We start from the raw sequence: 25,670 nt of genomic DNA, 5'->3' as shown, positions 1-25,670 counted from the left end.
TTATCGTGTTTCTACTTTTGGTTACTTTTGTATCACTTGTGGTAATTTGTTAATTATGTACAATGCAGCTTATACTGCAGTACAAATGGGTACATTCTCTTTTGCCCTAGACTAAAACGCAGAAGATTTTGTTACTCTAGGTGTAACCAAAGGATAGGCTGGTGGCAGCAATGACCTTTCCCTACTTTTGGGGATTTTTGTTTTAGCTTTACCGCGTTTGGCTACTCACTGTGGCTACTGGTCAAACATGGTCGTGCCACGAGATTGTTCGCCTGTTCTTTTGCCATCTTGTTCTTTAGTCTCCTTCCTGGCCTTCCAGTGCCCGGGAAAGCAGAAGCTTTCGGTGGGCTACTGGAGGTCTGTGTGCATTTGCTGGCAGGATGTGGGCTGGGTCTGTGACTCCAATCCACAAACTGGTTTCAGTGTGTCTGAGTGGTATTCATAAATGTTCCCACCAGTTGTCTACGGACCACTGCTGGGTGTGCGTGTGGGCTAGTCGTGTCATTGCCTAGTGAAGGCAGCTGCTATTACCTGGCTTTAGGATAAGAGAACCCCTGCACCCATTCTTCAGAGATGGAACAAGTTACTTACCTGCAACTGTTCTCCAGCATGGGTCTGGCATGGATTCCCATGCTCATGAATATTCCCCATTGTCAAGCTGGGAATCCTCTGTAAAGAAAAAAAATCAGTTTCGTTTCTGATCTGTCTTTCTTACTAGTAACCAATCACTGGTCTCTGGGTCATACTGCCTACAGCCAATGACTGCCCTCTCCCTATGCCCATCCCCTGGCAGCCATCCTCAGCTTTGGTAGCACGTAAAGTGGAAGTATGACCAAGTAAAGAACCGCAGAGGGGAAGGAGGGAGGGTTTGCATGTGAATCCATGCCAGACCCATGCTCGAGAACAACAGTTACAGGTAAGTAACTTGTTCCTTCTCCAGCATGGGGTCTGGCATGGATTCACATGCTCATGAATATAATACATAGCAGTACACACATGCACAACCACGGGAAGTGGCAAGGCTCAACATTAAGCATCTCTTACCTCTCACCAGGCCCACCTTCAGGCGAACAGGTTGCGCAGCACTGCTTGGCCGACTCTGGACTCCTCCCTGGAATCCCGGTCAATGCAGTAGAATCTCGTGAAGGTGTGCCTCCACGTAGCAGCCCTGCAGATGTCCAGCAGGGGTACACCAGACAAGAACGCTGTGGTAACAGCGATCGCTCTGGTCGAATGGGCTTTCGGACGGCCGGCCAGCGGTCGGTTTGCCAACCGGTGACAGTGCATGATGCAGAAATGGAAGCCTTCGAGAGGGCCTTCCCTTGATTCAGATGTCCAAAGTTCACAAACAGTTGTGATGTCTTCCGAAAACTCTTAGTGCTGTCCACGTAGAACTTCAGCGCTCTAGCTACATCCAGCAAGTGCAAAGTCCTCTCGGCCGGCGACAAAGGGAAGAAAACTAGTAACACCAAGGGCTCGTTGAGATGGAAGTCCGACAGCACCTTGGGCATGAAAGAAGGGTGCGCCCTCAGGGCCAGCCTTGTCTCGTGAAAAGTCAAGTATGGAGGCTTGCAGGATAGGGCCTGGATCTCTCCCATACGTCGTGTGGAGGTGATGGCCACAAGAAATGCCGTTTTCCACGACAGGAACTTCAAAAGGTGCCGAATGCATAGGCTCGAAGGGCACCCCCATGAGCCTGGTCAGCACCAGGTTGAGCTCCCACGCCGGTGCCGGAGCCTTGACCGGCGGGAATGAACGGAACAGTCCCTTCATAAACTCCTTCACTAGGCGATGAAACCACAGATGATCGTCCCGTAGTTCTGGTGTAGCGGGAAATCGCCGCTAGATGTATTTTGATGGAGGCATGAGCGAGCCCCGCCCTGGCAAGCGACAGCAGGTACGGCAGCACTTGAGGGGCCGTAATTCGCAAAGGGTTAATCTTCTGTGCACGGCACCAGACAGAACATCTTCCATTTGTGTCCATAGCACTTGAGAGTTGAGGATGCCCTGGCCTTTGCAAGTACCTCCTTGCAGTCTGCCGGGATACCCTCCAAACTCTAGTGCCGCAGGAGCTAGGCCTGCAAGTTCAGCGACCCCTGGGTCGTGATGGAGGATGGTGCCTCCTTCTCTGGAGAGAAGATCTGTGTCCGTCGGTAGCTTGACTGGGGGGGATGCTGACAAGTCCAGAAGGTCCGGAAACCAGATCTGCCTTGGCCACGCCGGTGTGACGAGGATCATCCTGCACCGGGACCTCTTGAGTTGGTTGATGAGTCACAGTAGCACCGGCAACGGAGGGAACGCATACAGGAACAGGCCGTCCTAGGGGAACGAGAAAGCATTGCCCATGCTCCTCGGCTGGGGAAACCTGCTGGCGAACCTCTGGCACTTTGAGTTCGTCGCCGTCGCAAACAGGTCAATCTGGGGTTTGCCCCATCGTCGGAAAAGCCGATCCACTTGGTCCTTACGCAGTTCCCACTTGTGGCACGAGCGCAGCTCCCCGCTGAGCGAGTCACCGACGGTGTTCTTTATCCCTGCTAGGTGGAAGGGCACCAGAAACATCCCCTGGGCAACGGCCCAATGCCACAGATCCTGGGCCCCTTTGATAGGGCCGGGGACCTGGTTCCTCCCTGCTTTCGGATGTAGAACATCGTGGTGGTGTTGTCGGTGAAGATCCTCACCACCTTGCCCTTGAGGGATGGGAGAAACGACCGGAGTGCCCAGAACACTGCTCGGAGCTCCAGGATGTTGATGTGGAAGGACCTCTCCTCCGGGAGCCAAAGGCCTCTCGCGTGATCTCCAGTGTGCGCTCCCCATCCTTCCAGGGAGGCATCAGTCGTCACAGTCTCCTGATGCACGCGGGTGCCCTACCACCGAATTGCTTGGCGAAAGACCTCGTTGAGCGGGATCGTCTTCGAAGCTGCCCACCGCTTGCATCCAACGGGCGTCAAGAAACTCTTGTAGAGGGCGCATCCGCAGCCTGCATAGGCGCACCAGGTAGATGCAAGAGGACATCATGCCGAGAAGGGACTCGATGGACCTCACCCTGGCCACATCCGTGGCCAGCAGGCGCTACACACCTTGCCCCCAGAATGGCCTTCGTCCTTTCCTCCGACGGAGAAGCCAATCGCGCTGCTGTATCGAGCTTGGCTCCCAGAAACAGTGCGACCTGTGACAGAGCCAGGTGGGATTTGGGAAATTTGATGGAGAATCCCTGATCCGTGAGCAGATTGACGGTCTTCTCTGCGTGCTCGACAGCGAGCTCCCTTGTCCTTGCTCTGATGAGCCAATCGTCCAGATAGGGGTAAACGTGGATCCCCTGCAGGCGCAGCCGCACCGCCACTGGTGCCAGGTACTTGGTAAATACCCTGGGCGCCGACTTCAATCCGAATGGCAGGGCCTTGAATTGGTAGTGCCGTCCTTGAACTACGAATCTGAGAAACTTCGGTGTCCTTTTAGAATGGGGATGTGGACGTAAGCATCCTCCAAGTCCAGCGACGATAGGCAGTCGCCTTCCTCCAGCTGTCCCAGCACGTGCTGGAGGGTGACCATTCGGAACTTCTGGGCCTTGATGCATTTGTTTAACCGACGCAGGTCCAGGATGGGGCGCCAACCGCATGTCTTCTTTCTGACAAGGAAGTATCTTGAGTATACTCGGAGCCCGGGAGTCTCTTCGGGATGAGCTCGATGGCACCTTTGAGCATCGCCCTTACCTCTAACTGCAGTTGAGGGACTTGATTTTCCTTCCTGGCCACGGGAGGAATGCAGGGGCACTTTAGAAATTAGAGTGTGCCCGTGGGCCAGGGCATCCAGCACTCAACTGTCGGAGGTGGACTCCCACGCGCTGACGAATTTCACCAGCCGGCCTCCCACTGGGGTGCTCAGGTGGGGGCCCGACGCCACGGCCGGTTCAGTCCTGCGTGGCAGCGGCCTTGCCGCCCTGGCCTCCCTGGCAATGGTAAAATCCTCCCGACTTGCCGCGCCCTCTGTAGGCCTCTTGCGACGAGGAACGGGCTGCCTGGCAGTACGTAGAGGAGCCACCGCCGAATCCTTTGGAGGCACCTTGCTTTCCTCCGGAGTTCTGAAAGGGCAGCCGTCGTCGCTGCAAAACTCCCATGGCCCGAGCCGTCTCCGTGTCAGCCTTGATGGCCTGAAGTGACTCATCCACTGTTTTCCCCAAACAGGTTGTTCCCGTCGAAGGGCATGGTTTGTACGTCCTGGCGGAAATCTGTTGCCTTGAGCCATCCCAGCCGTCGCAGGCAAACACCATTGCCCAACTGGCGGAACCCGGTGTCAGCTATGTCCGTGGCCACTGTTATGGCGTGGTCCAACGCCACCTCAACTTCGTGAAGGATCACCAGGGCCTCCGCCCTCTTGTCGTCTGGTAGGAAGTCCAGCAGGGGAGCGATCTTGTACCACAACTCCATCATAGCGGGCCACAATCACTAGGGCGTTGGCTGCCTTAATTGTCGTCGCCGCAGACGAGATGACTCGTCCCATGGCGTCCAATTTCTTTCCCTCGCCGTCAGGCGGGGAGGTTGAAGTTGAAGCAGTCGCCCCCGCCGTTTTCTTCTTGGCTGCTGCTGAGACGACCGAATCCGGGGTCGGCTGTGCCCTAAGGCACAAAGGGGCGAAATCGGGGACCCGGTACTTCTCGTACCGATCCCTCTTGGCAGGCGTCATGGATGAGTTCTTCATGAGAGCAAGTCCCTTGTCCCAGATATCGTCAAGCAACGGCACCGCGAGGACCGTCTTCCTCTTGGCCTCGCGCCGTAGATGGAGTAAGCCTTCCTTCTATTCCTCAGAGCAGAGCTGGAAAAGCTTGGATGCCCTAGCAATCATAGCGTGGAAGGAGCCAATTTCGGTGGGGGGTGGAGGCCCGAAAGGGGTGGTGATGGAAGGCCCATCCCGTCGTCACCACTGTCGTCATCCGTCCCCGTCGTGGCTGTATCTGTTCCTGTGTCCTCCCTAGGATCAGGGGAAGGAGATGAAGGCTGAGCGGGCTGGAAGGGCGGGGGGCATGAACTCTCCTCCGTTTGTTTGGAGGGCTTCCCGACTGGCCCAGTTCTGCTGGGTCGTCTGTTGAGGGTAGAGGCAACCTCATCCTTATATCCGTGCATAAGGTTTGGATTGCCATCAAAATGGCCGCCAAGCTGCCCTGAGGCTCGGGCACTGGTTGCGACAGGCGCAATGGTTGCTCCTCCACGGGAGCCTCGTCGGTGCCACTGGTGCTCTCCTTGTCCGCCTCCTCGGGATTCCTCCCGTGGGACCGGCGCTCCTCAAACCTCTTGAGGCCCTTCACGACTTCAACCAGCTCCTCAGACGCTGTATCCGTGTCCATAATGGCCACCGCTCCCCCCCCCCTTCTTTTTCCACCGGTGTCTTCACGGGGGTCTTATCGATGGGCTGACAAGATGATTCCCTCTGCGGTGGCAGGGAAACTCTGGGCCCCGAGGTCGCCTCCACTGGTGTAGCCTCTACAGGCTTCGCCAGGGCCGCCACGACTCCCTCGATAGAGGCCTTAGCCGGGTGAATCAAGGCCTTAACCACCTTTGACGCGCTTGAGGCCTTCACCTTGGGGGTGGGGGGTCACCGCCTCGCACCTCCTCGGCTGACTCCTTCGGGATCCACCGGGACTTCTCCAGAAGCTTACCCGGGTTCTCGGACTTTCTCTTCCCCGAGCCAGAGCGTTGGCTCGTGGTTGATGGCGTCGGTGAAAGTGCGCCCTCCCTGGCAGCCAAAGAGCCTGACCCTTCGGCGTTAGCGGTGCCTGCGGAGCTTTGCCTTCTGTTGGGCCCCCGTCGCCGGAGCGCCCTCAAAGGAATTAGAAGACCGCTCGGACCTCTTCTCACCTGCTGGGCTCTTTCCTTCCAGCCAGTTGGTGAGGCGGATACGCCGATCATTCATGGTCCGTTGCGACAGGTTCTTGGAAAACGCACAGTCCTTCTCCACATGCGTTTTGTTTTCTTGAAGGCAGTAGAGACATCTCGAATGCTCATCCTTCTTGAAAACATTCTGTAATCCGCATCCAGGGCAGTTCCTGAACAGCTTGGATCTGGGCGTCTAGCTTCCCTTATCCTGGGCCATGTCCACGGGATAGGCCTCAGATCTTCTGGAATCCTCCAAGAACCGTAACTCGATGAAAACTTCACCCTTGAGGGGCGTAGAAAATTCTGAAACGGGTCCCCGTTGATCGGAAGTAGAAACTGTGAAGCTTGAGGCTCGATTGACTGAAAAAATTAGATTAAACTCTTTGAAAAAAAATAAAAAAAAAAATCTCAAAACGCAGTTAAAGCTCGAGAGCTATAGCACGAGGACTGCCAACACTTGAACGTGCAGTAAAAATCTGAGGATGGCTGACAGGGGAGGGGCTTAGGCAGAGGGCAGTCATTGGCTGGGGGCAGTATGACCCAGAGACCAGTGATTGGTTACTAAGAAAGACAGATCAGAAACAAAACTACAAAACTGATACTTTCTTTACCGGGGAATATTCATGAGCATGTGAATCCATGCCAGATCTCATGCTGGAGAAACCTGAAGGAGCCAAGTATCCCGTCAAGCTGTGAAACCTGCGGAGACCTGACGGAAGGAAGCCTCTGCTGCTGTTTTGGAAAAGCCCTGTCTTGTGCGTGATCTTTAGAAGTCCTGCGAAGGAGCTACGACCCTTGGAGTGGAGGGACCATCCATTGCAGACGTCTGCTCGGTGCCTTGCTAAAGGAAACCTTCGGAAGAGCCCTGGAACCCTCCTGTGGCTGACCAACTTTGTGTTTGGGCTACCACGCTGCCGGCATCATCGTACAGACTACATCCTGCGAAATGTCGGCGGCCTAACGACAAGGGGACTCGAGTTAGGAGGGGAAAGTCTGACAGAGGCTGCAGAGTCCTTTTGCATCGCCCTGCTGCGGTGACCACCATCCAAAATAGCTTACCTGACCGGAGTCGAGTCCCAAGAGGGGTGCTGCATTGAGTTTTTCTGCATTCTTCGATCAAGAGTCCTTGCAACAGTAAGACACCAATCGGAGATCAGCTTGAACCTACAGCCCCTGTGAATCGATGACTGCGACTTTTGGCGGGAAAAGCAACAGACCCTTCTTTTGTTCTGCCAAGTCTGGGAAAGAATCAGAGTACGGGGGTAAGTTACAGAGTTTAACATATCCCTATTCTCCCATTTTAAGTTAATGGCCTTATAATAAAGCGTATTTGTAACAATATTGGCTTTGCCATTGCTTGCTTCTGCAAGACATCTGACAGTTGCGTTACTTTTGTGCATTAGTCTAACTTGAACCCTAACCATAAGAACTCTTTACTGGACCCAAGAGACCCTACCTGCATTTTTTCCTGCATCTTAACTTCTGTGGAACTGTAACCTGAACTATTGGGCAAAAGGCCCCAGGCAAGTTAGTGCCAGATAATTTAAGTTAGGGATCATCTCTGTGGACCGTAAGTGCATAGTTCTTGTCCAACCTTTCCTTTACAGGAGTTTGATGTGCCAGGCAGGAGCAATTCCAGCTGAACTTAAAATTGCTACAGCTAACCCTTTGTTGAAGAAACCGTCACTAGACCCTTCTCTCCTCTCCAATTTCTGCCCTATTTCTCTTCTACTGTTTTCTATGAAATTGTTGGAATCTTTGGTCTCCCCTCTTCCCTCCTTTTCTAGAGTCATCTACACTGCTTGATCCCACCCAATCTGGCTTTAGGCCTGGTCGGGGTAAGGAAAGCGTATTGGTGTCAGTTCTGGAGGACATGGCCAGGCTGGTTGATGCTGGTGGGGTTGGGGCTCCGATTTTGTTGGATCTTTCAGCAGCCTTTGATACGGTCGATCATCCGATTTTGCTAACCCGCCTGACCCAGATTGGGATTACGGGCAAGGTCCTCTCGTGGTTCTCTTCTTTTCTGTCTGATAGCACTCAGGTGCTCTCTCTTCCTCCTTTTCTGTCCCGTTATTTGTGTTGGTGGCATTGGTGATTCTGACATAATGCCTTCTCTTCGCCTTTTGAATTTCCTTTTTGTATGCGCAGATTGGTTTCTGAAACAGTGTTTTTTGTCTGTGTTGTATTCTTTCCTCCATTCCAGTTCCATCTTTGTTTTCCTTTTTCATGGAGCTTTATAGTGGGGTGAACCATTTTGCCATTGCTCTTTTTTGATGGGGTGAATGGTTTTTCTGGGCGATCTTGTCAAATGTATCTGCAATCCATTTGTGTAGTAACTCTGCTTGCCCGTCTAGGTCAGCTAGCTCTAGTTCTGTAGTTGAGGGTTTGGTTAATTCCAGTTGTTCAAATAGGTTGCTTTCTTTGACGGGTTTCCAATTTCCTTTTGTGGTGGTTGTGAGTTTAGAAGGTTGGATGCAGACTTGAGTAAGCAGAGTGATCACGAATGGAATGATCAGGTGGTCGCTCCACAGTATTTTGCATCGGCGGTACCGTGGTGATTAGTTTTTCCCTTGGTGAAAATTGCATCGAGGGTGTGTCCTGCCGAGTGTGTTGCCCCTTTGACTAGTTGTCGTAGTTTCATGGTAGCGAGTTGTTCAATCAGTGAGTTTTGGGAGTTGGTGTGACTGTCTTCAAACCAGATGTTGAAGTCCCCCAGGATGATTAGGTGTTCGTGGTTTATGGCTAAGTTGGTGATGGCTTCTATGAAGTTGTTGAAGGTTGCATCATATGTCAGTGGTCTATACACCAGGATGAATGATGTTGGTTTTCGGGCTCGCTGTTAGGTGTATTACCAAGGTTTCGCAGTGGAGGATGTTGAGCAGTTTGTTTTTATTTTCAGGTGTCCTTTAAATGCTATTGCAATGGTTCCTATTTATTTTTCCTGTTTATTTGAAGGCATTTGAAGTTGGTTGGAAGGCAGCTTTGGAGTATGATTTTAGTAGTTGTTGTCCAGCCATGTTTCTGTGATGAACAGAATGTCAATGCCGTTGTCAGAGTGGGTTTCGAAGATCTGTTTTTAGTGTTTTGACATGGATCTTGCGTTTCTTAGATTGCAGTGCAGTTTGGAGGCGTTTAGTTTGGACTTTCTTGTTGAATGAGACTCTTGATCGGTGTTGAGGATTCCTTCCTGGTTGATCTTTTTTTGAGGTGTAGCTTTCGGGGTATCAGCGTCTAAGAGTTCTTCTAGGTTCTGTCTTGGGTTTTTGTTTGATGTAACTAGAGGACGTGGGGCTACTCCCTGCATGATGTACACGTAGGGCCTAGGGTATGATTTAACTAGAGGACATGAAGCTACTCGGTGCATGAAGTACACATAGGGCCTAGGGTATGATGTAACTAGAGGACATGATGCTACTCATTGCATGACCTACACTTAGGACCTAATGTAACAAGAGTTTGCGATGTAACCAGTGCGCTTGAAACTGCTCTGGGAATGATGTACAATAGGGTATGATTTAACTAGAGGACATGAGTCTACTCCCTGCTTGATGTACACATACGACCTAATGTAACAAGAGTGTGATGTAACCAGTGCACTTGAAGCTGCCCCGGACATGATGTACAATAGGGTAGGATTTAGCAAGAGAGCCTAACCCAGGGGTCGCCTTGACACCTTTCCATGACCCAAGTCCCTTAGCCCTCGGAGCACGGAACGCACTGTTGGGGTGAACACAGAACAGCAGCCTTGCTGGCTGCAGGAATGCAGTGTCGGGGTGCACGCAGCCCAGCAGCCTTGCTGGCTGCAGGAATGCCCTTTTGGGGTGCAGACCTTGGATGACTTCTTTCTCATCCTGTGAATCCGGGAGGCGAGCGTGTCTGCATTGTGCACCGGATAGTCGGAGATGTTGGCATTCATGGTGGTCCGGCAGTTGATGTTGCAAAGGGTTTCTCGCAGCAGCATCGTCAACTTGTATGGTACATGGAGTTAGCATGTAAGTGGTATCCGCCGGTGCTGCCGTGCGTCAGGGCTAGTGCACACTATTGTGCCTGGGTTCTTGTTTGTCTGTGTCGCCGTTCCTCGGTCTACCAGTGGCCCTGGGTCGGGTAGTTCCAGGTATCTTGGACTTAATGCCCCAACTGTCATTCCATGGACTCAGGGCTGCCCGGTAGCTTCTTCGCACAGATATTTCGCTTCACGATAGCCTTTGTGCTTAGGGAGCAGAGGCACGCAGTCAGGCTGCCCTTCGTTTAGCCCCTGTGCTCAGCCGCTGTGTGTTGGGCACTCTGCACTCCCCCGCCTTGTTGACACTGAGGAGCCCGGAGGGCGACCGGGGGGTCCAGTTTGTGGTCTCTGCCTGTGCAGCGGCTCAAGACTAGTTGCCGCAGTTTGTGACGCTCCTGCCACCAGCTTACCGGGGGTCAGTTAAGCATGCTGGCAGGGCACTCTTTACAGGATCTGCTCTCCCACAGCCATCTGCATCCGATGCGTCTGGGCTCTGCCTCACTCGCTGTGCCCGCTCTATGCTATGGCCGCCATCTTGGGGGATGTTTGTACAAACTCTCAGGCCTGTACCTTCGTCGTCACGACTCTGCTGCCTGCTGATTCAGTCTGTCTGCTCACACTCCATACCGCTTGAGGTGGGTGCAATTTCTGGGCCAAATGTTCCCATGCGGCATAGTAATCTTGATTAGAGGATCTTGCGGGAGCACACAATAGAAACTGCTTACTCCATGGCTGCAGGCCACGCCCCCACCTCAGAGACAACACTTAACTGCGGATAGCCGCTTTGCCTTAGTCTTCGGGAACCCCTCCACACCAATGACTGGTGGCAACGGTTCCCTTTTTTAAACTCTAGAGGGTTCTGAGGCTGGCCTCTGGGCAAGTGACCTCTCCAGCGGTAGTGGCTACATGCCTAGGATTTTCCTTAATCAGATTCTTATCCCCGTCAGAGGCTCATTTTCTTTTGCTTTTTCAGGTCCTTCTCACTGCTAGGTCAGCCCTGAAAGAAAGCCCCTGGCAAAGGTTGCAGGCCTTGACAACATGGGGTTTCAGACTGTACATGCAGTGATCATGGGGGTCCTCTTGTTCAATAGGCTTTCTGAGGCACATATTAAACGGGGAAATCTTTCCCTCCGAGCAAGCCATAAGGGCTCATAGCCATAGCAATTGCTTCTGCAAAAGACCACAGAGCCCTGGCAGTCAGAAGTCATAAATGTAAATAGTTTGTAAAAAAATCTATAATAGAATAAAGAGCAACTAAAAGGAGCTCTAGCCTAGGGGGTTCCTTCTCCACCTCGAACTCCCTCAGGGTCAGTCGCTTCTCCAAGCAACGAGTTGGTGGTAGATCCCTTTCCTCGGCTGGGGCCTCCCTCTGGAACAGCCTCCCTGCTTCTGAAACGAGGAGAACCATCTCTGGTTCCGGAAGCACCTCAAGATCTTTGCTTCTGCCTTCTCTATTCCTCTACCTGCTGAACTGGTTGAAATTGAAACTGCACTGGTCACCTGGGTACTCTGACCTCAGGCCCAGGTCCTGCCCCCCCACCAAATGAACTCCTGCACCGATTTCCCCCATGGCAACCATTGCACTCCGGGTCGGTTCCTGTATCCCTACAGTCTCCTACCAGCACTTACACTTTATGTCTGCACTTGCCACCAGCTGGTCTCCCTTTTTATTTGTTTTATTTGTAAATGTGTGATCCATGTACTGCACTGCCCCCTCTCCTATCCCTGCACACTTTGCCCCTCCCCTGCACTTGCACAAGCTCAATGTTACCTGACCTAGTAAGATCGTTGTCCGTCTTCCCTTTGTTCCCCCTCCCTTGTCGCGCATTAAACACTTTTGTATAGGCGTGTTATAAATGCCATATCATAACACGTGGAGAGAATCTGAAATCGAAATGTATCTTGTAAATGTGGGCGGGCAGCACAGGATGTGCTGGAGCTCTTAAAGAAGCAGTATCCTAAAGCAGGCTGGATGCAAATAAAATAGAAAAAGTTGAATGGGAATTATCTAGGCTCCCAGAATCGTAGTTGGAATATTCGAAGGTATGTGCATCTACAAAGACAAAACACAGGGGTATTGCTACGTGAAGTAATGGTAAAACAATGTAAGCAGGATTGTGTAACCAAAACCCAAATTGACTAGTGCATCAAGTCCCCGATGTCCACTCAATCTGCTAATGTTTGATCACAAGCTAATACATCAGCAACAATAAAAATGGTGGTGTTCCAAAGGATTCTTCATTCCACAGATTCATCTTTGAGTCCCAAATCAATATAGAACATGAAGGGAGGAACCAACCCCTACAGCAGACAACCCAGTATCTTAACTAGACAAGGAATCAAAGCAATAACTTTAAGCAAGCATGTGCCACTGAAGGAATTTAGCCACCTGACTGATGTTAACAGGCACCAAACACTAAAGGAGAGAACTGGCAAGGCTCCTTGTTTGAAAAAAAAGAAAAAAAGAAAGAACACAAATACACTGGCAAGCTGGACGAGGTACCACCCATACAAGAACCAACCAAGCAGACAAAGCTAGTCATCCAGATTGACCACCTTCAGAGTCTCTGATGGAGCAGGAGCATAAGAGATGAATTTTCTGCAGAATATGGAACTACAACCTGCAGAAGGAGTTGGCAGCCAGGCCCATAGTGTCACTGCCATCTTAGAAAGGTAGAACGGTCTCACTGTAAGCACCTGGGGCTCATTTACATGGCTAGTGGAAGTGATGGCAACCAGGAAAATCATCTTAAGAGTGATCAAATGCAAAGGGCATGATGATGGGCTCAAAAGAGTAGCCATTAATAATGAAAACACAATATAAAAGCCATGCAGGAACCAACAAGCATGCTATGATCTGCTGGTCAAAAAACTGCATAACAGTAGGCTATCGGAGAGCAAACATTGTTCGGTGTTCCTCGTGAAGACTGAAATGGCTATTAAGTAGGATTTTGTTTTAGCCGCTCCCTCGACTTCTATGGTAAACCCTTTTTTTTTGCTATTGTGGGTGGCTGACCTGACTTTATGGAGGTAAGTAAAGTCAAACTTAAATGACCTAGCTTTTCTCCCAATCCTATGGGTAAACCGATCGTTCCTAAGACTAGTACTGGGAGAATGTCTTAGTGGATTGCTTGTATTTTTAAAGCTGCACACCTTTAAGTGAAGCGCGGTTAGGATACTTTTGTATCCTTAAAACCTTTTCTTTTGTAACTTAGATGTTACAATTGCAATGCCTCCAGGATGGGCTGATAGCAGCAGATTTACTACAGTGTTTTGGACTTTTTATTTGTGCACTTGTACCGTTTACTGCATGAAGCATTCTCTAAAATGGCTGTGGCATGATATTTTTGCCTGTGCTTTGGCCATTTTATACCATCTTTCCTGCCAGCTCAGGTTCGGAATTTCCATATTTGGAAAGAACTTTTAAGGAGCCAGATGTGGGGGCTGGACTGTCTGGTCCCAGCCCACAACAGAGCCACAGTGTGTCTGTTGCTAGGCAGAGTGTTTGGCCAGTGGCTGTCCATGATTGAAGAGCCCCTGCCAGTTTGAATGGTGCAGATCCATACCATCGGTGGAACTGGTTGTGACTGGTCCAGATCATTGCAGCCAAGACTGCTAGAGGACCTAAGAAGTGCTTGAAGACAGTGACAATGCAGACTGCTTACAATCATCACTGACTCAGCTAAGTATGTACTGAATGGCAATAGTGTCACCAATGTGGTCTTAAGAAGAGAATGTCTAAGCACACTGAATGGTCAACTGGGAAGCAGTTAAGCTAAACTGCTCACTGCTCTGGCCACTACTATGCAAAAATCCCCATAAATGGACATCATCTCAATCTGAGTCACTATAGGTGTCAAACCCAATGGCGTTCTTAATCCCTGCACCAGCTCCAGCAGAGGCAGAACACATGGGTTGGCCAGCCTGAATTAAATGGTAAATTCTCCCAAGCCTCCAAAGGGTTTCACGCCAAATAAAATGTCTTCCTTCTCCAAGTGTGGACTTATATCTAGCTATCGCAGTGTGCTGGTCTGAAGGGACCCAATGCAGGGCTACTTGTTCTGGGATGGGCGACAGAGTCCCACATTCCAGCAACTGCGACGGTCAGATGCAATTGCAATGGGTTATTTATAACGGTACACCCCATTTTGGCGCGGGCCGATTTGCCGCGGCCAGTTCGGCGACGGGATGTTTTGGCGCTCAGATGTTTTGGCGTGGCAGTACATGCCTGCCCATGAGAATTTGCCCACAGTACAGCCCCTTCCACACCCTCCATCGCGCCTCTGTCAAAGACCGCCGCTTTAGTGTCATTGCTTTGTTGCCCATGCCATGCTTCCTCTATTTAAAACCACATCAACAAAAACTTTTGTCAGACTGGTACAATGAAAGAAAAGGTTTATAGTGATTATTTCGAATGTAAAAATGTCGAAAAAATGTTACCAAAAAAATAATAATTTCGAATGTCTGTTATTTTTCATTTGAAATGGGGGTTCCCTTCCCCCAACCCCCGTTTATTTAACCCTTTTTTTACTCGCGAAACAAAAAAAAACATGTAAATTAAATACATTCGAAATTGATTTTTCGGTAAAAATTTTTGACATTCGAATTTTTTTTTTTTTTTTTTAAGACTAACTGGATATGGAAAGAAAATGCATTGGGCGTTGAATATAATGGAACAACATCTTTGTTGGCGGTTATCTAGTTCTGTGTCCTCTATACTATGCAACAAAGAGCACAAGATAAACGTAGTGTTACCTTTGCTTGCAAACAGTCTTTTCTGGCACCACTTGTAAATGTAGCGATTGCCGGTCTGCTTCTTTGGCCCTGGTATTGGTAATCTCATTTAGCACAGACGGTATTATTTTCATGTGTTAATGTGCACAGCTCCCCATCATTTTAAGCAACACCCAGGCTTCTTTAATCCTCTGGTTCACATCACACATGCCAAGGTTTTCATTTTAACGATAAAACTAAAAGGAGTTCAACCCATCCATCCTCTTTGCAGTGCTGTAGAATGATGGTGTAAAGCATACAACCGATCTACCAATATCCCTAAATAACTAAAGTAATAGCGCACAATTTATATACCGTCTTCATAGAGTGCCAATATCATACTTTTCCCGTGGCAAGAAGAGGAAATACATGCAGATGGGCGGACAAATCCTTTAATTTCGATGCAGCCAGAACCTGCTCCTGCGCTGAACTAGCTGCGGCGAAATGTCCTGCTCCGATTTATAATGCGCTTAATATCCAGAGGTTTCTAAGCGCAGACCCGTGGATCGAACCTGTGTTGCTCTGCATCGTCTTGCTTTCCAGGACGGGCGAGTTGCCCCTGCGCTATCCTACCGAGACTGGAGCAAACTGTGCTGAGATGGGGCTATTAGAAGGTGGTCCCAGCTCTCTTGGTGATCAGCCTTTAAGGGCATAGTGGTGCATTGTAGCCTTGGCTGAACTCTCCTGAAGAGGCGCAGCAGACTCAAAAGGTTGGTGTTGTGTGCCTGCTGAAACAATGAGCATGGCTTCTAATGCCTCTGGAATAAATTAGGTCATTGGAACATTAATATACTGAACAAAATTAATTTGGGCTGTTTCATTATCGTAACAGTACTGTAATGTACTGAATACACAGGTCTAGCACATTTTCCTTTACTCGTTTCTTGGCTCACTCGTGATTTGGTCTATGTTTAAAGGCATCTCATTTCCCCAGTAGAAGGTGTGGAGGGGAGGGAAGAGGGCATCCGGGTACTAGATGAACAGTGCATCACACCAAGCTTCCCTATACTTTCCAATTTAGTTTTCTGTCTGCAGCAGAAAAACTGCAGTCCGTGGTGCAGTCTTCCCAGGGGCCTGGGGGCAGAGTTATTTTGCAGGGGGGGGGGGGATAGATATTACATGCAAGTACATTTGATACCACTTCCCTTAAAGAGAAAACAATCAGCAATATGACCATTCATTTTCAACACTGATGGTACTTGGTACGTGACTGTAAAAACTGTTGGCCCCAAACTAGAGGCAGGCTTCATTGACGGTTGGGGACAACAATCCAGGCGGTACTTGCCAAGTTAGTGGCACAACGGCAATGCAGGAATCTAAGGGGCACAAGAAATGTGTTGTATTAACAGGGAGCCCCTCTTAAGACATGGGATACATTTAAAAAATATGGAACTGCACCAATCATGATAAAATGGTTCATTTGTAAAGGTGGGCAGGTGCCAACAACGTGAGGTTTGTGGTTACTTAAAAGCAAACAAAACAAAAACCTCTTCTCGAAACACAATATTCATATTTAATATTCAAACACTTGTGTAGGAGCGCGTTATAAATAAAATATCATACAAGCTTCTGGTATATCACCAGCAATGTGCATAGATTACGAGACTTACCGTCTTTCAGGGCTAATGCTCGAAAATACCATGTCATCCATTTTACTATATATGGGGTGTTTTGTAGGTGCATTCTCTTTTGAACAGTTTTTTTCTGTTGGGGGGAAAAGAAAATTTCAAGAAATTATTTTAACAATGTTTGCATCCATTTCCAACCCATTACAAGCCCAGTTATACCTTTCTCCATGGAAAACACGCAAGTGTTCATTCATGCACAACTGAATGCACTCATGCCAGCCCAACTAAGCACCCCCTTTTCAAACGTAGTCTAGACCATTAGGGGGGGGGGGGGGTGAGGGTAAATCTGAAGATGGCCAACGGAGGGGGAAATTTGCGGATTCACAGTAAAGGCAACTTCCTCCCGTTATGTTATGGATCTCTCCTGCTGCAGGTATATGGGATAGGCGCAGGGGGACTGGGGAAACACTAGGCAGTTGTAAAGCAAAGCATGACTGCGAACTGCTTAAATAAAGTATGCAACAAAATAGCTGTGGTTAGTCGTCGCTCATGTGGACTGGCGGGCAGGGGCGCAGTGAGAATGTTGCAAGTGTAGCCATAGCAAAGGCTGCTGGCTTACCTAGAATGCATGTCGGGTGGGAGTGTTGTTGTGGGTGGGTTGATAGTGAATCAGGAGTGCCACAACGAAAGCTGCTGGCCTACCTAGAGTACTAGTCGGCTGGCAGTGTTGAGGAATATGTGGTGTCAGGTGAAATCGTTGAGAGCTGCTTGCCCCTGAGTAGCGATTGCAGCAGGGGAGTTTTTTAGTGTGTATTCACGGGGTGCAGTGGATTAGGAGAGTATTGGGAAGAGGCCGGGTTTAAGGGTCTTCCTGAATTTCAGGTGGTTTCAGTGTTGCAAATGTGTAAGGGAAGGGAATTCCAGATGATTGGCGTTTTGACGGAGAAAGAGGAACCATCAAGCCTTATGGAGCTGTGGGGTGGGATCACTAGGCAGAATGCAGTGCAAGATCAGAAGTTCCTGGAAGGTTGGCTGGGGACAATTTTGTCCCAGAGGAATTCAGGACTGGTGTTGTGGATTGCACGATGGGTGATACACATGGCTTTGAAGGTGGTGCATCGAGCAATAGGGAGCCAGTGGAAGACTCTCAGGGTAGGGCTGAGGTGTTCTCTGGTGGGCAGGTTAATGAGCAGGCATGCTGCCGCATTTTAGATTCTTTGGAGTTTCCTTAGTTGGGATGCCGGGGCTCCTAGGTAGAAGCAGTTAGCATAGTCTAGGCAGGAGAGGATGAGTGGATGGCCGAGAAAGGGTGGGGATAGGTGAGGTAGGGGAAGATCCGACTGAAGATGCATAAGTAGAAGAAACGGGTTTTGGATACGCTGGTGATGTGTTGGGTGAGGGATACATCTGAGTCAAAATCGCAACCAAGGTGTTTAACCATGTTAGAGGCCACTGGTGGGTGTCCAGTCAAAGGGTCGAATACAAAACGTTCGACTCAAAAGGATCGAGAAAAAAAATAAATCGAATGCTTTTTTTAAATGTATTTTTTTGGCCTTGGTATAGGTTAAATGTGTTTTTTTTCGGTCCTTTTGATAAGAAACAATTGCATTTCGAAAGTTTGTATTCGACCCTTTCACCCTTAACCCGCTGGTGCTGGTCCTAGTGATTCGAGCCACAGGATTGGCTGGGGGATGAGTGATGTTTTCCCACAGACTAGGATTCCCGTTTTCCCAGGTTTGAGGATGAGGTGGTTGGTCGTCATCCAGCGATCAATGTCAGAGAGGTACAATGACCGGTCTGGGCTGCCAGAGTTTGGGATTTTGAGGATGATCTGGGTATCATCTGCATAGTTGTAGCAGGTAAGGTTGTACGAGCGGTTGATTGCGGGAATGGGTTGTATGTAGAAGTTGAAGATTAACCGTGACCTGGACGCTCCTTGGGGACACCTTTACAAACTGGACGTGATATGGATGTGAACTTGTCGAGGTGCATGATTTGCGACCGGTTAGAAATAAAGGAGGAGATCCACCAAAGGGCTGTGCCTTTGATTCCTTGTGTTTGTAGTCGGACTAATACAATCGAGTGATCGATGGTATCGAAGGCTGCAGAAAGGTCTAGCAGGATGAGCAACTTGCAGCAGACTGCGTCGGCTGCTCTTTTTTAGGTCGTCCCAGATGGAGACTAGGTAGGCTTCTGTTCCCCTTAGTGGTCCGAAACCTGATTGTGCTGGATCTAGAAGGTTGTTGGCTTCGTAAATTGGCCAAGCTGTTTGACAATATGGCGTACAATCAATCAGTTTGGCGATGAAACGCATTTTGGAGATAGGTCGGTAGTTTTGGGGGAGGAGTGGGTCAAGAGTCGTTTTTTGGAGAATGGGTTTTGTGTAGGATGTTTTAAGGGCTTTCCGGAAGGATCCTGATGTGAGTAAGGATTGCGCGTGTGATGTTACCTGCACAAGTGGGGGTTAGTATTTTTTGGAGCATGGTGGGTGGGCATGGGTGTTCCGGGGAGCCTGACGGGCAGCTAAATGCTACCAATGACAGGAATTCTTGGTGTGTGATGGGAGAGAGTCAAAAGAAGATTGTGGTTGAGGCAGGGTTTGTGTGGGGGGCTGCGGGGGAGTGGCGGTAGGATTTTTAGTTTAGCGATGGAGTTGTCATTTGTTGGCAGCATTGTACAAGTGGAGCAAGAGGGTGTTGCACAAGGCTTGGGAGCTTGGAGCAGACAGGCAGGAGCATGAGTGGGATTTTAATTCTGCTTTGATTTTATGTAGTTCCTTACTTGGGTTGCAAGCATTTTGGATATGGTTCCCATAGAATGATTTCTTGCTTTTTCTGGTTTCCGATCTGTAAATTCTGGTTGTCATTGCTAGGGCAGTTTCGCTTCCGGCCCAAGGGTCGGCTCTCCAGGCCCGTTCCAGACGGTGCTTGAGAGGTTTGAGATAGGGGGTGAAGAACCTCGGCAATGGTCCAGATCTCTGCGAGGAACGTTTTGACGGGGTGAGGGGCATTGGTAAACTAGAGGTCGAAGGAATCTATTGCTGGGGGTTCCCCCGTGAGGAAGAGTGAGTTGAGGGAGTTGCAGAGTGAGAGTTCAAGATCTGGGGTGATTACCACTTTGTTCCATAGTGGGAAAGTAGTGGCGGCGGTTGGTGGTGGACGTGTGGGGCGGTTGGTGGTGGACGTGTGGGGCAGTCGCCGCTGACCACAGTGATGAGTGGTATGGTTAAAGAGATTGCCGAGTCATCATGACAGAGTATGCAGGGGCTGGGTAGATAGGTTTGCGGTGCTGTATATGGTGTCGAGGGAGTGGCTCTCATGTGGGTGGGAGTGGATGTGTGGTGTTTCAGATTGAGTGGATCTAGACTCTGAGTGACCTGGTCACAGGGTTGGATGTTGAGTCGAACCATATGTTGAAGTCTCCTAGGATGGTGAGGGTTGGGTGGAGGATGCGGTTGGCGGCCAGTGATTCACAAATGTTTCTGCAAAATTGTTGATCTAGCCGGGTGTCATGTTGAGAATGTATCCTTTATTTAAATAGCAATATATACCCATCCACCTTTGTATTTTCCTTTTCTTCCTCTTTTTCGCCCCCATTTTGTTTTCTGCTGTTTCACCTGTCCCCTCCTCACATCCCTGTTTCACTTTGGGGAGAGATGTTCTGTTTTAATGTTTATTTTAATGCACTAGATCTGAAACAGTACTCAAACCCATCCGGGCTCTAGAACGGCTGGTGGAGTTCTCAGTTGCCGTTTAAGAGCGCCCCCACAATAAAACTGATTATACCCCTCACAACCGCGTTAAGCATCATTAAGGAAAGCATAACAATTGGCAACGAGGATGGCAAAACGATGAGCCCCCAGAGAGGAATCCAAAGTGACCCGTACACGTGTGCACCAAAAGAAGTAGTGCAGAGTGTCTCTGTAAGGGGAAGGATGGAAAATTCTGGCCAACTATCAAAAGGACTTGAAGCTACCAAGGGGGGGGGTTCGGGGGATATAGATTGCCCCTTACAGGTCAACGTATGGTCGACTACTATACAAATACGCCGCCTGTTAACTTTGGTGACATTGCAGGACTTTATATGGGGAAACCGGTTGTAGGCCTGTGTATGCGGGATAGAGACGACATTTCCTGGGCTATAGGTAGACTTAAGCTGTCCCGTGCTACAGAACCGGATGGCATTCCTCCTTTTGTCCTCAAAGAGGAACCTAATTTATTGGCCGAACTTCTGAAGCCTTTGTTCGATAATATCCTTCGGACCCACACTATTCCTGCCTCTTGGGTGCAATCTATTATTATTCCCATTCACAAAAAGGGAGATATACTTGACCCCAATAACTATAGGCCTATAGCCTTGATTGATGCAACAAGCAAAGTTCTCTCCATCCTTCTCCTGAGGAACCTTAATCCAGTGGTCAAAATTAACAACCTTCTGAGTCCGTTTCAGGTGGGGTTTAGGTAAGAATGGGTACCTCTCAATGCAACTACTTTGTCCCATCTCAGACACTATGTACATCATACATGGGTGGGGGATGTATTTTTAGCATCCCTGGACATGTCTAGTGCATTTGACAAAGTCATCAGATCTAGGCTCTGGCTCAAACTGCTCACCAAGAACATACCTAGCAAGTTGGTTCAGCTCCTTGCGCTTCTTCATACACATACTACCATACGTGTCCGACTTACAAAGGAAGGGTCCCTATCGCAGGAGATGCATTCTTTTATTGGGGTAAAACAGGGCTGTACATTGGACCCCATACTCTTCAACTTGTATGTGTGTGATGTGGAGAGACTGTGGCAGGGTCCTTCCATTGCGCTTACCAGGTTGGGGAACACTAGGTTGGAATGGATGGACCTTCAAGGAGGATTTTAACATGCTAGACAGAACTATGAGGTTTGAGAAGGAAAATGCAGTTGTTTTTGAAATATGCCATGGCTAACAATCTCCTGCCCAATGTGTCTAAATCCAAGGTCTTGCTTGTCTCGAGGGGAACCAAGGTGCAGATACGCGTTTGGGAAATAGGGACGGAAAACGTGGACCAAGTCAAGGCTGTAACTTTCTTAGGCTATACCCTCAGTAATAAGGTTAGCATCGAATTCTGGATAACTAGCCTATGTGACAAGGCTAAAAAAAAGTTAAATTTACATTTTTGAAGCTCAAAGATTGTAAATTCTCATTGCTCCCTTTAATGCGTTTTTATATGGCTAAGTTTTAACCCATCTTGTATCGCCTTGACCCATCTACCCACGATATGGGCTCCATCTTGAACATTATACTAGGGAAGCTATGGAAGGAGGTGCTGGGTCTTTCCATGGCTATCCTGAACACGGTAATAAGACAGGACTTCTGCCTGGTGTCTCTGAAAGCTAGATATGTCTGGAAGCAGCTCACTATCTTCAGGAAATTGATCGATTCCCCCAAAAAATTCTATGAGACTCATTCAGCCATGCATGAAGAACCTGTACCTTCAATTCAAGAGTTCAGATTACGGTGGAAGTCTGTCTCTCTATTGGGGTGACCGAGGAAGATCTGGTGCAGCGACCAGGGATAGTTGAGGATTCGGTTCAGGGCAGACTGGGTGGAGACTGGACTGCATTGCTTCCCACTCAACCTATGGGGAGTATTCTCATTTTCTGCATGCAAGAGAATGTATACCACTATCTTCAACGATTTCCTTGTGCTAATGTTCACATAACGTATATGCGTTTCAGGCTTAATTCCCCACCAATGAGAGGAGTAAGCACTGGAAGGACTCCCTATCGCTGTTTAACAGTAATTCTTCTAACTATAACTGTAGATTTTGTGGGGGCGAGGACTCTACAGAAACCTTGAGGCACTTAGTAACTGTGTTCTTACTTTGACAAACATTGTCTAATATGTTTCAAGGATAAGACTGGTAACACGGATGTGTCCATTAATTTATTCTGGTGTAGATGCATGTGGAGCACTAATATTTCTTTGATTCTAGCCTTAGATGTATTCCTAACGTTTGTAACAGAATTGGACAAGAAAAATCTAAAACCTGAATGATGCTAATGTTGTGCTACGCTTTGTTATTCAGAATTTTGTATCTTTTTATTCTTCATTATGTGTTTTAATAGGTTTTATGAGTGATAAAGGTTTTAATTTTATGTTTGTTTAGGTTGTGTTAGGTCTTCTGTAAATCGTGAATGCAACAATAAAAAAATTAAAAATAAAATAAAAAGTAGTGCCTGGCAACTGAATCCTTGACCACAGGGAAGACCCCTGTTGGGGAGAATTCTCTGTTTAGGCTGAATTTCCTAACCTAGTGAGTCCCCCAGCAGCTTTGCTGGATTTTTGGGGTTTATTTTATTCTCCTGCCAAGAGTGAGACTCTTTTACCCTCACTCTTGGGCATGATTCGAGTGTGTTTCTTGGAATCTAGATGTGTTTAATGGGATATGGGGTCTTTTACTCCATAGGGCTTCATGTGTTTTTGTGATGTGTGTTACACAGCACCCTCAGTGCAGTAACACAGGGGTGTCATAGTGACCCCCCAGTATAGACTCCATACCCTGGGACTGACTACTGTCTCTCAGGGCATGTAAAGTCACCATTGACTTTACTAGTCTTAAATTCTGAACAGAACCAGTACAAACCATCATATTGTGGACGTACTGGCTGGGGCAATTCGATTGCCCCAGGGTCTGTTAGTCGAGGGGGCACGTCTTCGTCCCCCCTGATCGAGTTTTGGCTTGTGGCAGTGGATACTACTTTTTATATTCAACAGCAAATATTTTCCTATGGGATTTCCCATTGTTTTAGGCTACTATCTTTATTTACGGTAGCCTCGAACATACCGCCGGTTTATTTAATTAATATTAATTCGCCGGTTGGTATTTTTTGCCAAAACTTGATTCTAAAATGGCGTTTGTGTTCTCTTCTGTGACTCCAACCCGAGTCGAGCCCTTTGTTCCACTTTTTGGCGGGCTTCTCCACAGAAGCCCTCCAAAGTGGTGCCACTCTGTCTGGGGTACTTAGGAGGGGTCGAGGGGAATTTAGGCACCCTGGACTGAGTTGCCTAGGCAACTCAAGTCGCACTCCATCCTGATTGGCCCAAGTGGTGAGCCGGCCGGCTCAACACTTAGCATGTTTGAGTGACAGCTAGGCTGAGTGAATAGGGGTTTGCTGCATAAAAGCAGGGCTTTGGGGACTGGAACTTCAGAAGTCGCCACAGGACCTAAGAATCCGATGAGGGAGAAGCTGAGCCGACCTGCCACGACACCACCACCGGTGGAGCCCAGCTGGACCGTCTCACCACTTTTTCCCCCAACGACAGATCTCCCGCCGGAGAGTCTTCTTCCTTTGACTGGTGGGGATAACCAGTTTCACCGTCTTTTCGCCTTCCCGACGTACCTCGTGGCCGCCTCGCCTGTGCCAAGCACCCCGGCAACCGGGATACCACGTTTTACCACGACCGCGAAACAAAGATACCACCTTTAACCAGAAAACTCCGCGGCTCGTTTCTTCCCTGGTAGTGCAACAACCTTCATCTTTCCTCCAAGTCGAGATCTTCTCTTCCCCTGGACGACAACGCGACTTGCACCCACTGCCAGGAACAACTGCCACCGCTGGAGGATCCTTCCCACTTAAGGTACCGTGTCCCGCCTGGCTTCCCTTGCTACCGACTGTACGGGGTAGATTTAGCCCCCGGCTTTCGAACCTGGGTTAGCCTGGGACACCCTGGCTAAACTTTCCTAAGCCTCTCTAAACTCTTTTTGAACCCTCTGCAAGACTTTCTAAGCCTAGTGTAACTGATCTTGGGCGCATTTGTGCTCTGCTCTAAGAGTGGGCCCAGCCTTTGGACTTTGGCTCACCAGTGACTTTTTGCTCTTCTGCCTTGCTAACAGTGTTCCTGAATCTTAGAGTGGTGTACCTTTCCATATTCTGTCTTTTTCCCTCCCTTTCTCACAAACATATCGGAGTGCCATCTAGTTAAGCGCTCACCTCTGTATGAAAATAAGTGGCGTTTTACTGTGACTTATCTGATAAGGAAAAAGGGGTGTATATATTATACTAGTAACTGTGTTTAGAATATTTTACAATAAGAGTGCTGGAGTGTTTTCAACAGTGTGTTTTTAAATAATTATATACTTTGATACCAAAGCTCTGGTCAGTGTTTGCTTGTATTGTTGTATCGGAGTGCCTATTGTGTATACTTTGCATACTGCCTAACTCTTCTTGAGGGAAGTCTGACTGCTCAGCCACAGCTACCAGGTAAATCTGGGTTGTACAGACTGCTACCAAGTGGGTTTACTGCCAACACCTGTAGTCTTAAATCTTTTGCAGTGGTCCCTAAGGGAACTGCACAGGTTTCTGCCTAACAACCCCCATTCAGATACCGGCAGCAAAGAGACAGAGTGCTTAGAAAGGACAATCAGAGAAAAATAATACATGCATACAAACTCGAGAAAGTAAATCCTGCATCATTTGAAAGACAGCGCAGCGCGTGCTCACGGCATTAACTCACATCAGGACAGTAAAGAACCCTAACAAACGTCTCCGATCTAACCGCCATTTTGTTATTACAGCGTTACCTAGACAACCACCTTTTGTTTCGGATCCTACAAGCCATTACGGTACGGCACAGAAGAAGGCGTTAGCCTGCAGCGCTGAAAGGTCACGCCCAAAAAGGAAAAAAGGAAAGACAATACATATAACGCTGTTTCAGCACAGTTGAAACACTGCATAAATAGTACAGTTTAAGCCCATCATAAAAATAATACATTTAATTTTTCGTTAGAGGATTTGTGCATACAGCGCACTACAGAATAGCAGCAATACTGGCTAATAATTCACGCATTAGAAAACCACAAAAGAGAAGCAGCACACCCTTCTTTCGATTCCCATAGATTTAAATTTCGAGCTATTAGTGGCTCGTCAGATCTTATCACTTTTTTACGGGTGCCGGGGAGAGAGAAAATGACTCTGGTATCAACAAGTCAACTACATACTGAAGAGAATGGAGTTCCTATTGAGAATAGGAACTCCCGTCCCCTGCACACCTTTAGGTATTGGAATATATCCAAACAATTTTCTGTCAGTTTACTTAACTTGTCCCAACCAAAGTTAGTGTCTATGCACCATAATACTTCGTACTATTAATGTATTCATTTCCCAAATCCCAACCAAGAATGAAGGAAATTATAATTTCACATGAACAATTTAGTCAAAAAGAGAAATTTTACTCCAAAGAGATTTTTTATCGAAATTTATAAAAAATATTTGCATAGAATACCGGCGTTCTATTCACTCATTATTCAACACATGCTTAATAGTAATACTTCACCATGAATCAAAACAAATTAATCAAATTAAAATCAATAACCAAGAGCTCTACGAGTTTCGAGTGTATGACTCTTCTTCAGGAGCAGTGATTTATAAACAATTTGACAATTCTTTTCTTGTAACATTGTTTCATCAACAATAATTTTCA

At 48.3% G+C, this 25,670-nt stretch overlaps 1 protein-coding gene across 3 annotated transcripts in view; it reads right to left on the bottom strand.

Annotated features, from left to right (window-relative positions):
- The window catches only part of MELK (maternal embryonic leucine zipper kinase), a 711,420-nt gene that overhangs the window by 77,328 nt on the left and 608,422 nt on the right, over positions 1–25,670 (bottom strand). For all 3 annotated transcript variants that reach the window (XM_069630471.1, XM_069630473.1, XM_069630472.1), the window contains exon 15: positions 16,254–16,347. In XM_069630471.1, the coding sequence (XP_069486572.1) occupies positions 16,254–16,347 (94 nt within the window). The remainder of the gene's footprint in view (positions 1–16,253; positions 16,348–25,670) is intronic.

The sequence above is a fragment of the Ambystoma mexicanum genome, chromosome 6q (assembly GCF_040938575.1).
Source record: "Ambystoma mexicanum isolate Mex_15411 chromosome 6q, UKY_AmexF1_1, whole genome shotgun sequence".
Taxonomy (NCBI): domain Eukaryota; kingdom Metazoa; phylum Chordata; class Amphibia; order Caudata; family Ambystomatidae; genus Ambystoma; species Ambystoma mexicanum.
Note: the sequence above shows the minus strand (reverse complement) of the source record. Positions and strands in the feature narration are given on the sequence as shown.